General features: G+C 39.8%; 1 protein-coding gene across 1 annotated transcript in view; it reads left to right on the top strand.

The window, feature by feature from the left end:
• pik3cb (phosphatidylinositol-4,5-bisphosphate 3-kinase, catalytic subunit beta) overlaps nucleotides 1-10795 on the top strand; it is a 55439-nt gene extending 44644 nt beyond the window's left edge. Inside the window, exons 14-24 of the mRNA XM_044353649.1 lie at nucleotides 332-453; nucleotides 786-929; nucleotides 1068-1167; nucleotides 1937-2133; nucleotides 2273-2382; nucleotides 2605-2683; nucleotides 4132-4299; nucleotides 4424-4547; nucleotides 4735-4880; nucleotides 7639-7771; nucleotides 8950-10795. Coding sequence (XP_044209584.1) covers nucleotides 332-453; nucleotides 786-929; nucleotides 1068-1167; nucleotides 1937-2133; nucleotides 2273-2382; nucleotides 2605-2683; nucleotides 4132-4299; nucleotides 4424-4547; nucleotides 4735-4880; nucleotides 7639-7771; nucleotides 8950-9087 — 1461 coding nt within the window. The 3' untranslated portion in view covers nucleotides 9088-10795. The remainder of the gene's footprint in view (nucleotides 1-331; nucleotides 454-785; nucleotides 930-1067; nucleotides 1168-1936; nucleotides 2134-2272; nucleotides 2383-2604; nucleotides 2684-4131; nucleotides 4300-4423; nucleotides 4548-4734; nucleotides 4881-7638; nucleotides 7772-8949) is intronic.
• Nucleotides 10796-13707: the final 2912 nt, after the last annotated feature.

The following is a 13707-nucleotide window of genomic DNA, read 5'->3' as shown; positions in this document are numbered from 1 at the left end:
ATCTGTATGAGATCAACACGTTTTTATTGCTAAATTCCACCTCTTCATGCAAGTCTAAGCCAAGAGTCTAAGCTCTTCTAGTCAATGTGAACGTGCACACTCTCATGCAAAGATTCAGAGTGATGCAACAAATGTGAGGGAAGTTTTCTCATTCAAGTAGCTGATTTGGATTAAATTTGGTTATTTGAGACAGACAGGCCATTCATATTTGATCCTGTTCTCAAAAGTTTAATATTATCTTGACTTTTAAGGGACAATTTGAACCTGACACATATTCATAAGTTATCGGTTTTTGAGTATATGTGTGCATGTGTGTGTGTGTGTTTCTCAGCTGCAGGCACTGCTACAGATTTGGCCCAAACTGAGTCCCAGAGACGCTCTGGAGCTTCTGGACTTCAACTACCCTGACCAGTATGTCAGAGAATATGCTGTGCGCTGTCTGCGTGATATGAGGTAAACACATGTATCCACCCACACATAAATATTATATAATACATAATCATCTCCTCAGTTTTTCTTTGCCTCATATTCAAGCCAGTCTGCATGTGTATCTTCCACTGTAATCCAGTACACCTGCTTCTTTCTTTTTGATCAGAAAACACATTAATTGCTTTCATGCAGTGGATAGTGGATAATCTGTCTTTTCCTGAAGAGAGGAAATAGTCCAGCCAATTCTATGATCATTTTATAGTTGAAGTTCAAAAGTTAAAAAAAATGAGTGAAAGTGAAAGGTAAAAGACATCTCATTCTTCTCCCTGTTTTCTTTCCCTCTCTCTTCTCACCAGTAATGAGGAGCTGTCGCAGTACTTGCTGCAGTTGGTGCAGGTGTTGCGCTATGAGCCCTACTATGACTGCGCCCTCACACACTTCCTGCTGGACCGTGCCCAGAGGAACCGCAAGATAGGACACTTCCTCTTCTGGCATTTACGGTGTGTGTGAGAGCACATGTGTCTGTGTGTCTACTTTTACAGGAGAAAGAAAGGGAAAGCATTTGTTAAAAAGAGCAACTTGAGTCTATAGAGGGGTTTCTTCTCCTTACCATGCCTGCTCTCTTCTGCCCCCTACAGGTCAGAGATCCACATGCCAGCTGTTTCAGTCCAGTTTGCCCTCATCCTAGAAGCTTACTGTAGAGGCAGCATCCCTCATATTGAGGTTCTAAAGAAACAGGTACACCACAAACCATGTCTTTTTATTTCTTGTCACTTGTGCACATGTAATCTCACCAACAAATGAAGAAATCACAATCTATTTCCAGTATATTCCTTGTAGATATATTTCTGTGAAGTAGAAGTTCCTTTCTCTCTAAATTTGGCCTGCCTTAACAGGTTATGTCTTATTTGGGCTTTAAACCTACTAGTCCCTGCTCAGGGACCAAAGTAGCACAAGTCAACTATTGTCAACTCCCGTCACAGCAACAACAGCATCACCTTCCTGCCCTCTGACCTTTGCCCTTTACACTGTTGCTTCTGACAGTCACTCCTCTGGAGCTTCTTCCTACTTCCTCATCAGCCCAGTCATTTATCTGCCCACTTCCTGTTTTGAAGAGCATACATGCTGGCTTAGGATTGTAATGCTGACATTGTGTGCTTAAGGAGAATGTCCTCACTTGTCAGTAACCAGAATGAATAATTTTTAGGGTTTGTGAGCTGGTTTCAATCATGAATTGTGAAGCACACTTACTTTGTATTTGAAAAGCAGGTCAGAGATCTACATCACTGATTCAGTTTGATAAGGGTAGAGTGTGCATATTCTCAGTATTGTGAATCTGTGCTGTTTACATTTGCTGATTAATAAGGATATTAATGATGTAAATTATATAATATGTTTCATTGCTGCCAGGAAAACATAAAGTGTCACATTATCACTTCACATTAAACCATTGTAATTCTGAAATATTGTTTCTACATTTATTTATTTATTTTTTTTACTCAACCAGGTGGAAGCCCTGAGTAAGCTAAAGTCAGTCAATGAGCTAATTAAGCTGGGAACCATCAAGAACGCTCGGAGTAAGACCAAGGAGGCAATGTTGACCAAGGAGGCTATGATGACTTGTCTTAGGCAGAGCGGCTACTCAGAAACTCTGTCGGACCTGCACTCCCCTCTAAACCCCAATGTCCTGCTGTCCGGCATCAAGTAAGACAACACTACTATTCAGCCAGATTATATGGAAATCTCTATTCCAAACATAGGTCTAGGTTTTAGATCAGGTTTAACTTTTTCTCCTCTATTTCTCTGCCTCACTCCCTGTCTATCTCTCGCATTCTCCCATCAGTGTGGAGAGATGTCGGTACATGGACTCTAAGATGAAGCCACTCTGGATTGTTTACAACAACAAGCTGCTGGGGGGAGACACCCTGGGAATCATTTTCAAGAACGGAGACGGTAGGAGGAATTAAAAAAAAAGGGGTAGGGTGGTTTGGGAAGGAGGGGGAGAGATACAAGGTCATGAAGGAGGAGGCAATTAAACCACTTCCCAGAATTTTAAAGTCAACTCTGCTGACATGTTTTCAAAAGTTTTTTTGCTTTTAAATGCAAAATATTTTCATTTGAAATTACAAAAACTTGTCTTCCCTGTCCCTTTTCTTCCTCGCTGTCTTTTCTTAGATCTACGACAAGATATGCTAACCCTCCAGATTTTGAGGTTAATGGATCTGCTATGGAAGGAGGCTAATTTGGATCTCAGGTGAGTTTTTGTTTTTGTGCTCATGTCTGTGCGCGAGCATGTGTATGTGTGCGTTAAACAGTCAGTGTTTGTCAAGCTTGTTTGTTCCTGTTCTCTGTGGGGAAGGGGAAGCTCTGGTGGGGAGCAGCAGAGGAGGGGAGACACTAAATTACCTCATGCTAGTTTGACCTCCAGCCCTTTTACACCCTAGACTTCCACACTCTCCCACACACATACAATATCTGCATTACATCCTAATCAAATCCACACGTTGGCACTTTTGCAAACCTTTTTTCTGCCTTTGTCATACACTGACACATCTGGAGCTGAGCAGTGGAGGGGGTTGTTTTGACAGTTGAGCTCAAGGACAGTGCTTCAGATTACAGGGAAATGGGTTCAGAGTTCAGACACAGTGATGGGATATATAGAATAAAGGTTTGGACAATGTAATGAAACCGCTATCAAGGATTTCTTGATAATATGTTTCACCACATGTATACCTGTTGGCTGTCTCTAATCATTTTCTCATTGATTTAAACTTAACACCCGTCAAGTAGAGTAAGAAATGCCCTAAAGGCATTTGGTTTCCATTACACCTCTGTCAAACTGCAAATAAAATCTAGAAATTGAGTCAGCTTTGAGCATTGAGTCATGGCTGTCTAGTGTATAAGACTGGGGGAACAGTATGTTCAGTATGTTAGTTATCTTTTAAGAGTTGTTATTCTCCATCCTGCAAAATGAAGACCTACTGCCATCTTGTGGAAACAGTTAATAAATTCAGTTTAAGTGAATGAAATAGAAAATGTATCATCATCTTGCATTGGTGCATACCATCATGTAATCACCATAGTTCTTCATTGTATGTCCCCATCTGTACAGCTCACTGTAAACAGTATAATAGTCTCTACTGTCTGACAGAGGGGATTGTACCCGGAGGAGTGCTGTTTGCATGAGCCTCCAAATTAACCATAGCCTAATATCTTAATCTCAGAAATGCATAACACTGGAATCGGATATAGAGCAACACTCACACACACAGCTACATTTACACTGACCCAATTTAGATTTCTGCTCGTATGTGGCACAGATTTGAGGACTGTTTTGCGTATTTGTGTTGAAATAAATTGACAAAAATCAGATATCTGTCACTACTACATCTGATATTTACTGTACGTATGCGCAGATTGTATTAAGTGTGAACACAATTGGAAATGGTGCATTTGTGCAAAACTAGTAGTTGTAATTTACTGACTGTGAATATAAACATTTACTATATTCTCCTCTGTAAACAGCAGAAATTGTGGCAGTTAGTGTGAATGTGAAAAAGGGCAATTAATAATGTGTTTTTGTGTTCCTGCCTTTGGGCATTTTCTTTTATCTATCTACCACATACTCCACGATAAATGTGTTCACAGTTGGTTATTTGATACCATTAAGCTCTTTGCTTCTCTTCTCTAAATATCATGCAGGATCGTACCGTATGGTTGCCTAGCGACAGGTGACCGGGCAGGGCTGATTGAGGTAGTGTCATCGGCAGACACGATTGCCAACATCCAGCTGACCAGCAGCAACGTGGCAGCAGCTGCCGCTTTCAACAAGGATGCTTTGCTCAACTGGCTCAAAGAGAGAAACTCTGGGTATGATGGTGTCTGGTGTTTAAACAAACCATTAAGTAATGGCAAGGATATGTCAACTATTACAGGTGCTCAAAAGAGGTGTGAAGTCAGTTAACCCTCCTTCTTCTTTGTTGTGTACCGACAGTGATGCTCTTGATCGGGCCATCGAGGAGTTCACTCTGTCATGTGCAGGCTACTGTGTAGCCACCTACGTCCTGGGCATCGGAGACCGCCACAGTGACAACATCATGGTCCGCAGTACTGGACAGGTTGGACAGATGTTTTATCTGTTGAAATTATCCACGGGCCAGTAGAAAGCCCACAAATCATCTGATTAGATAAATATTTTATAAGTATTTACATTACGTTGCCACACTGGGTTGTTACAAGTCTGCTCCAGTCTGCTTTTCCTTTTTCCATGATGCTCACTGTTTGGCTTTCGTGTCTGCCTGTCAGCTCTTCCACATAGACTTTGGCCACATCCTTGGCAACTTCAAGTCCAAGTTTGGCATCAAGAGGGAGCGTGTGCCATTTATCCTCACACACGACTTCATCCACGTCATACAACAGGGAAAGACGGGTTACACAGAAAAATTTGGCAGGTTTGTTCCACTTTTTGTTTGTTGTTTTATCATACAGTAAGTCTCTGTCTCTCTATGCATATATACCATTCTTTAAATACGACTACTTTGGAACTACAGCCATTGTAATGATTTATAAAAATAGGCACCCTTTTCTATCCAGTTAAATCAACCTGTTTCATATGTTTCATCCAATTGACACATTTGACTGTGTTGCTATTAATAGGCCTGTCACTCAAATTTTAATTCAATTTTAATAATTTTAAAATGCCAATAACATTTAATGCACCTTATCAACTACTGGTTTGACTGTCAGCTGACTAATAAGGGTGTTATTGTGGATATAACGGCTAAGAAAATCCACCAGACGTAGACAACACAGGATCTAAGTCTGTTACTTGGTTAAGAGTACTTCTACTGCAAAGATGATATCAAAGCTAGCAAGACAGAGAAAGCAAAGGGTTTTTTTGTTTGTTTGTTTTTATAAAGACTACAGCTAGCAGTGCCTTCCTTTCACAGAAACTTTTTTGTTTGCAGTGGCATTGTATCTGCACGACCTTCACATGAACCCTCGAAGCAAATTAATGTTTTGACTTGGATCTTTTTAAAGAGCATTACAGTCTTAAAGAGCAGGAAGTCCATGCATCTGACATGATTTAATGTGTGTCAGTGCAGTACACTCATCCTCCAGCAGTTGGCAGTAGAGACTGAAGCACTGATTAAGCTCTGGCCAGCAAGTCTCACTAAGGAGAAATGTGACCAGCTAGAATTCAACACCAATGACAACTGCAGTAAAACTGAGCATCCTAGACTGTTTCTCTACATTGTATTTTATCTGAACTGATATAAACACATACAGTACGTTGAGAAATTCCATGTAGATTTTGGATCAGTCAGATATGGTTTGATCCACTTAATTTTAATGTAAAATTTAGACAATCCAATTTAAAAAGATTGAATCCTTTCTTACCAGTCTCGTTTAGTGTTGTACAAACACTTTTTAAAACGTTTAAGTGCTAAACCAGCATAAATACTGTAAGCCTAGATAGGCCCTTATCTTAAGAAAGCAAAACCTCACCAATTACAGTAATGTCTCCTTGGATGTAAAAATGTAACATTTGTTGTTGTTTCACTTCTCTACAAAAAAAATGATCCTGTAAAACACCCTTGTGTAATGCTGCCTGATAGCTCATGTGAAAAGGTATAAAATGAGGTTACAAATATGCCAACATAGTTGTGATGTTGGTCTAATTGTATAGCAGTCATTCCCTGATACAGATAAACTGACCAAACTCAGATGTATCATTCTTGAAGTGATCACGAGCCTGAAAATATTCAAGCCTCAACAACATGTTGCGCTGCATGTGCAAGTCTGGCTTCACATAGCAGCACTGCAGCAGTGTGCACTGTTTACCAAGTAGAGATCAGTGATTGAACAAGTAGAAAAATCATTTTACGAAAGTGGAAATACCCTTGTGGTATAGTACTCTGTTATTATGACCTACATTCATAATTGTACCACAAGAGAGTAGACATCTGGAGACAAGTCCTGTGAAGCATCAACAGCTGCTGTAGCTGAAGTTACGACAATTCAGGAGTAATCCAAACAACCACATCATTCACTGATTTGTAGTAAAGAGGTGCAGATCCATTGTGAAATAGCTACCCTCTTGTGTTTTTGCACATCACAGCAGCATGTTAGTTAATGTTTTGTTAGCATTGCCCAAGCCATGACACACTGAATTTAAGATGCAGGTGCGCTGGATTGGGTCTGAAGGGACTGACTAAGACATTAAATATGTTTTTGCACTGACTGCGTAACTTTACAATACTCACTCACTAAGCTTCACAACTGGCTGTTGGTGAAGAGCAGCATGGAGGAGATTTATCTTAGACATGCACTGTCTGACATAAGTGTATGAGCGCCATCCTCAAAACTGTTTATCTGTAAAAAAAGGGAAGTACACTTGTGGTTTGTTACTGCGTCAGTAAATGTGGTATGTGTGGTTCTAAGAAATAGTACATTGTGTACCAATTTGAGATCAGATGCAGATAAAAAAATCATTTTATGACAGCAGGATTACCCAGGTGGAAACGCACCCTCTAACCCACTGCACATTCAAAACTCATTCAAGAATTCACTTTCTCATTCAGGAAGGTGTGTCTAAACTCTTGACTGGTATTATGTATTAAACTGGAAATTTCAGCTGCTGATAATAAAAACGGAAAAAAGGCACAAGAACAAAGACAAATTAACTATTTAAATAGTCAAGAATATCTGCTCTTAAATAAACTAAAATAATAATATACAAATTATTAAACTTATCAAACAACATTTCAAAAACCAAATAAGCAAACATGGTGATTCTGTATGTCTTGCATGACAAGAAAATGCAGTTCAGCAGATAATAAATGTCACAGCTTGTAACAAATTCTGTGAAACTCCCTTTATCTATGCAAACATTTCACTGACAAACAGTCGAGATGCAATGAGTAACCTAGTAGCGTAAAGGAAGTGTATGTCATCTATTACGAACAGTAAGTGAGTAATCTCGTTTAGCTCAGTCATACATCTGCAGATATGTTTGAAGAAAAGTTTTAACATGTTGACCTTCACATGAACCCTTGAAGCAAATTAATGTTTTGACACTTTTACTGTTGATAAAAGGAGGCATCACCAAGACAACATTGTGACCGTTATCATGAATTCAAATATCTGTGGACAATATACTGTATATATCAAATATAACAAATTGTGTATATGTCTGTGTGTTAATAGTTTCCGTCAGTACTGTGAGGAGGCCTATCTAATCTTGAGGAAGAACGGGAACCTCTTCATCACACTGTTTGCCCTCATGCTTACTGCTGGACTGCCTGAGCTCACCTCAGTCAAAGACATCCAGTACCTAAAGGTATTACATACATGCACACACCACCTTCATACATTCAATGTGAAAGAAAACATGATATTCAGTGCCTCACTTACAGTCTGCACCTCGTAGACTGTGATGATTTCTCTACAATAAGTTAGAATTTCCTGCAGATTTTTTCAAACTACCAGCCAACCACATCACAGAGCATCTGTTAGTTTGTTTTTTGTGCATCTCTTTAGCGTCATTTATTTGACAGCTCAATTCTGCAAAGAGAAAAGGTGACGGGAAGAACAAACGGAAAGTCACATGACATACATACATGATGTACCTGTCAAATTTATGTGTCAAAATGTTTTTTTAAGTCCCCCTCCACTCAAGAAAGTGGTTTGTTCTTCACTGTGCAGAGTTTATTCATCTGCTGAAAGTGGAAAGTTTCTCTGTGTAAATAGACTAAATAGAAAATAGGCTTTTCAGTGTAGTTTTGCATAGTCACTAAAATTAACTTTTTTAACAAACCCAGTAGTCCATCACTAAGTCGTGACATACTAAGTTGATGGATCTGTCATATTCTGGTGTTAAATGGTGTCTTTTATACAATCAAAAATGATAGTTAGAAATTATGCAGATATGAGTCCTAGAGCAGAAAATGTCCAGCAAGCATAGAAATACATTTATGTATCTATAACAGTTTAAATATCTGTGTTTTCCAACAATCTCAGCATGGCAACATGTTGCTTTGGAGATACTGTAGGAGTGAATTTAAAATTACATATTTTTAAAAATAATTTTACAGTTTAAAAAATATATTAATAAAGAAGCTAATAATGTCACTTTGTTTTTTTGAAATCTTAATATGCATATTATGCTACAACATGCCAACCAACATTTCTGGCTTGCAGTTCTTGAGAGGATTTCCAAAACTTCAAAAAAAAAATTCAAAAATGATGGGGAAAATAGTCTTAGAAGGTAGAAACATATGGTCACTAGGTTTGATGCATCTCCATACAAGCCTGTCCTAATAAGATGACAATACAAGAGTAGACAGACGGACAGTTTATTTCATTTGTAGAGAAGGAAGAAAAAAATGAATACATACACAGAAATGGTTTGAGTGTACGCTTGATCGCCAATGTCCCCCTCCCTCTTTTCCCATTTCATGAACTTCCTCATCACTTCTCCACCCTCCCTTTCCTCTCCCACATCCCTTCCCTCCTCAGGATTCTCTGGCTCTGGGTAAAACGGATGACGAGGCGCTGAAGCAGTTCCGCCAGAAGTTCGATGAGGCCCTGAGAGAGAGCTGGACAACCAAAGTCAACTGGATGGCCCACAATGTGGCCAAAGACAACCGCTCCTAGAGCAGCTGCGACCCCTCTAAGCCAGGGGCCAGGGGCCAAGAGGACACAGCGGAGGAGTGTATGAGTGTGTGGGAGGGCCAAGGTGTGCTATGGAGACAGGGTGACAGCCACCCGTATTTAAAGGGAATCTAGCAGAATATCGCAAACATGAGGAGATTCACCCCCATATACTGTACACGCAGAGTATATCTACTCTCTGAAACAGTTACCCGGCACACATACTTACTGTACCCCTCCTCACCTTGCATCACTCTAGCATGGTGCCTCCTGAAAATCCAGATTCATGGTCTTGTGACATTTCTGAGGAATCATGGTGGGTAAAGTCGTTGCACGTTTTGCACAGGCACAACAGCTGATGGAGCACACAGCCAAAGGAAGGGAACTGAAGCACCCACTCTGCCCACACTAAACCTTCAGAGGAGAACTGTCCCCACAGAGCGGGCTGAACCGCTGTAGTTGTTTGATGCGCTTGAATTCTGTCAAGTGGACTTGAAACTTGGCTCGTATGGACTCTGAAGGGGCACATGGTTTGCCCACGCCCCTGAACTGTTTTAAAGAACAGCGGAGATAACAGATGGGTGTGGAAAGGCGCAATGGACAAAAAAAAACAACAAAAAAAACGTCTGACCCCCATGTCTTAAAACGACACCATCATGTGCACAACGCCCACAGGAAGTGCAACTTAATAGTCTCGCTCCCGCTGCCTCAAAGTGTGCCTCAAAACTGCGGGAAGATTGTATTTTTTTATGAGTTTTCTTTTTCTTTTGCCATTTAAGAATTTATCATGAGACTTCTATGTGCCAGACTACTTTATTAGTCCACAAAGCAAACTTGTGTGAGGGAATAATGATGAAAGAGAAGGATCGATTAGAGTCAAGGATACCCTGAGCCTTTTGGTCCAGTGTTTGAATCTCAGTTCATTTGGACCATTGAACACTGGAACGTTTAAAGAAAGACATATGAGAAATTTCAAATAGACTTTTAATTAACTAAACACTTTATTTTCTGTTTATTTTATTTTGAGATGACAATGTGCATTGTTTCTTTGAAACACATCACATCAAGAGCATTATTGGACAAAGTATTATCATCTGTGAGTTATCACAACCCCGAGAAGTCTAAAAGGATGTCCGACTTTTAAAGCGCCCTTCAACTCACGCTAGCAACTATGACAAATAAACTCACTGAGAAATAACTGATGCTTTTAACATGTTAGGACCAAAACAAAAAGCAAATGTTTAGTTATTTTATTGTTTATACTGTATTTTTAATTATCTGTCTCTGAATGTCTCAATGTGCAAATATGTGCCGCTCTCTTTTTAAGTGTATTTGTTTTTATACGAGCAGGTGTGGGCGGAGTTCGGGGCCTGTGTGGGCGGGAATTTATCAGTAGGGACATTACACTGCGATGCAAAGCTACTTCCTCGTTTCGACATACGGTGCTCCTCCAGCATCTGCATCTGTGTTTGATTTTTGTGCAATATCCGTAAACGAGTATATGAACCATATCTTATTATATAAAACCTTGGGCTCAAGCCTAAGCCTATAATGGTTTTTCTCTGTTGGTTTATGTGTGATGCAGCTGTAGTTAGAACCACTAGCCTTCAAAAGTCTCAGACACTGGATATTGTCAAATGTACAGGCTTTTATTGTTTTGCTGGTTTGTTTTCATAGGAGTTTTATTAAAGTTATTTTCCACCGCGCTGCATTTCCGCCTGTGGTCTATTTCTTGTTCTAGATGTGGGTTGTGTGACTGTGCACCTACTCAGGGCAACACCATGGATTTTGTCTCTGTTTTGAGCACTACGATGAATTCTTATTGATATAAAGCCAGAAATATATTCTGCTATTCTTGCCTGCTTTCTGCGCAAGAGAGAATAATCAGCATCATTGCCAAATAGAGGGATTCATTCCAGTTCATACGCTCTTCTTTTCATTGCTCCTCTTTTCAGACAGCACTTTAAAGTTTGCTATATTATAGTATCACATTGCGCATTAAAATCTCTGTGCAATTATCTGCTTTGAGGCTAAGACATTACCCAAATGACAAAATCAAGAAGTCCAATGACAACTTTGTTGTGATTCTTAAGATGCAAAAAATGAGCGTCAATAAATGATACTGCATCTGCACGTACTGACCCCCTCTTCAGTATCTGCTTTGTTATTTCAGGTCACACAGCCTCAGTCAGCCTCAGTGGTCAGTTAGAGGATCCACGATACCACAGACAGGCAGAAGCATGTGTTATTTTAGAATGAGAATATAATTTGAAATTATTTGACCAAGAACATAAAATATAGCTTACTGCCATGAGGCACGTACAAAAAGCTGAAAACAGACACACAATAGTTGCTGAAAAAGCTACTCAGTATTGTCAATATTCTCCAAGCAACCAGACCCACTGCAAAGAGGTTTTTGGCGGGTTTTTGGCTTCTCCATGACCTGCTGTATCTCTAGACTAGAATTAAAGGGATGTTTGCAATTACCAACCTCTTCATCATGAAGCTCCTTTGTGTGCAGGCTGTTTTTCATCTGAGGAGCATCTGAGAAGTGCTCTTTCCACTGTTGTTTGTATGACTCAGGAAATGTATTTCTTTTCACGCTGTGGGGAATGTTAACAAAGTCTCTACCTTTCAGCGGTCATCATTTATTGATTCTCTGTTACTCAAAGCCACAATCATGGCACAGTGTGAATCATCTGTAATATGTGTGTTGTTCACCGTAGTTACATAATACAGTAACCTGGTAGAAGAATTGTTCACAGGGAACACAGACACAGTGGCAGATATCCTTTAAACAAGGAATATAAAATATGTCCTACATGTCAGTAAAATAAATAATCTGAAAAGAAAATAAAGGGCAGTGATGAAAAACAGCATTAAACATAATTACATGGATGTGTGTATTCACCATCTGAATATGAGTTGATCAAAATCTCTCATTTCACTATGGGTTTGTATGCAGGTGATTTCCTCACTGCTCCCTCCACACTCACCCACTGACATCACTGACTGCAACAGGTGGCTGATGTTTCCGGACTTTAACATTCATGATTACAGACGATAACTGCATCCAACACACAGGTGTTGAAGGACGGACCAGCTAACTGGCTGTGTACTTCCACTGACGCACCCATGGCACTATTTTCCAGTGACTCACATATTTGATGCTGGCCTACTTTTGGAAATTTCATACATTACATGCTGGGTTATTTTGTTTTGTTTTGTTTAGAAAAGTGGTCTTTTTGCATGTGCAGGAACACACCTACACAATTATAGCAAGAGCCACATGGTGCTGACACTAATATATGCTAATGCATAGCAGCAGTGCCATGAAATACCCACTACAAATTATTCCAGAAATGCTTCAATATGAATGAAGTAGATTAGTCCAGGATTCATCAGTACGGCTATACTACATAATTCAGGCCACAAACACTTGAAATATTTGCTTTCTATTCATTTCTATTGTTAATTTCAACCACCTTTTTATCTGGGAAGCAGGGTGATGAAATGAAGGATGAACATCTTTCAACTGAAGGACCCACATTCAAGTCTCCATTGAGTGCATTGGGGTTCAACATTAAGGAGAATATAAGGTTGCATGAATGAAAATAACAACCTCAAACTATTTTAACAATACACAAGCAAATCTTTTAGCATTTAACATGGCATTAAACATGTTTTCAGAAGCCAAAATATATGACTTGTTGGCTCTAGATTTGTTAATCAAATTGAAATTTACCTTTTTAATGCTTTCTTTTACTTGTGCCATCCAACTGATGTAAATACCTTTAGCCAGTTAATCCCCATCAGCACAGGGATGCTGTTTTGTAGACCTCTGGCCCTTCTGTAGGATATACAAGCATTCTTACAGCAGAAAGAAATGAAGTATTGCATCATATGTTATCCAGTGATTTCCGTCAGACTCTATGTGACTTCTTCAGTACACTGAGCTCCATAGTGCACAACCATAACACCAGGGAAAAGTCAGTTTAATGCATGCGCAGTAACATATGTGGGGATGTATATGCTTTGAATGACGGATTTGTGGTTAGGTCATCATGATAATCATGACTGTCAGTCAAAGCTCCTGGGCTTCACAGAATAAGCTACCCACATCATTACTCATAAGTGTTGGGGGAATTCCACCCACCTGGAGGATCTCACAGTCAGCAAATGAAATGGGGGGGTGTGTGTGGTTAAAAAAAGGATGGTGAAGGAAGCAATCTTTTTAGTGTCAGATCCACACTCACTCTCTTAGTTGTGATGTCTGTTGAGGATTTGAATCTGTCCACCTACACTTCAACCCATAACTGAATGCACCAAGTTCACCCATCTCCTATGGGGGCTGCTGAAAGGCTCTCTGGGAAATATTGGAAAACACAATAAAGCAAGACAAAGGCAGCGATAGATCCTCATACAGTATTAGGATCTCAGTGTGATATCATACAAGCCATTGTAAGTGCTGGATGAGTGCAGGCAGAGAGAGGGAGGATGGATGTGAGAGACTTGGTTCTCACATGTTCTGGTGAGTGGATGCTAAGCATCATAAGGCAGACAGCGGGGGTGTGTGGCTGCCACTTGAAACTGGCACTTACTCAGAGAACCCGAGTCCAGATT

This window comes from Thunnus albacares, chromosome 6, assembly GCF_914725855.1.
Source record: "Thunnus albacares chromosome 6, fThuAlb1.1, whole genome shotgun sequence".
Lineage (NCBI taxonomy): Eukaryota > Metazoa > Chordata > Actinopteri > Scombriformes > Scombridae > Thunnus > Thunnus albacares.
This window is presented reverse-complemented; position numbering and strand designations above follow the sequence as displayed.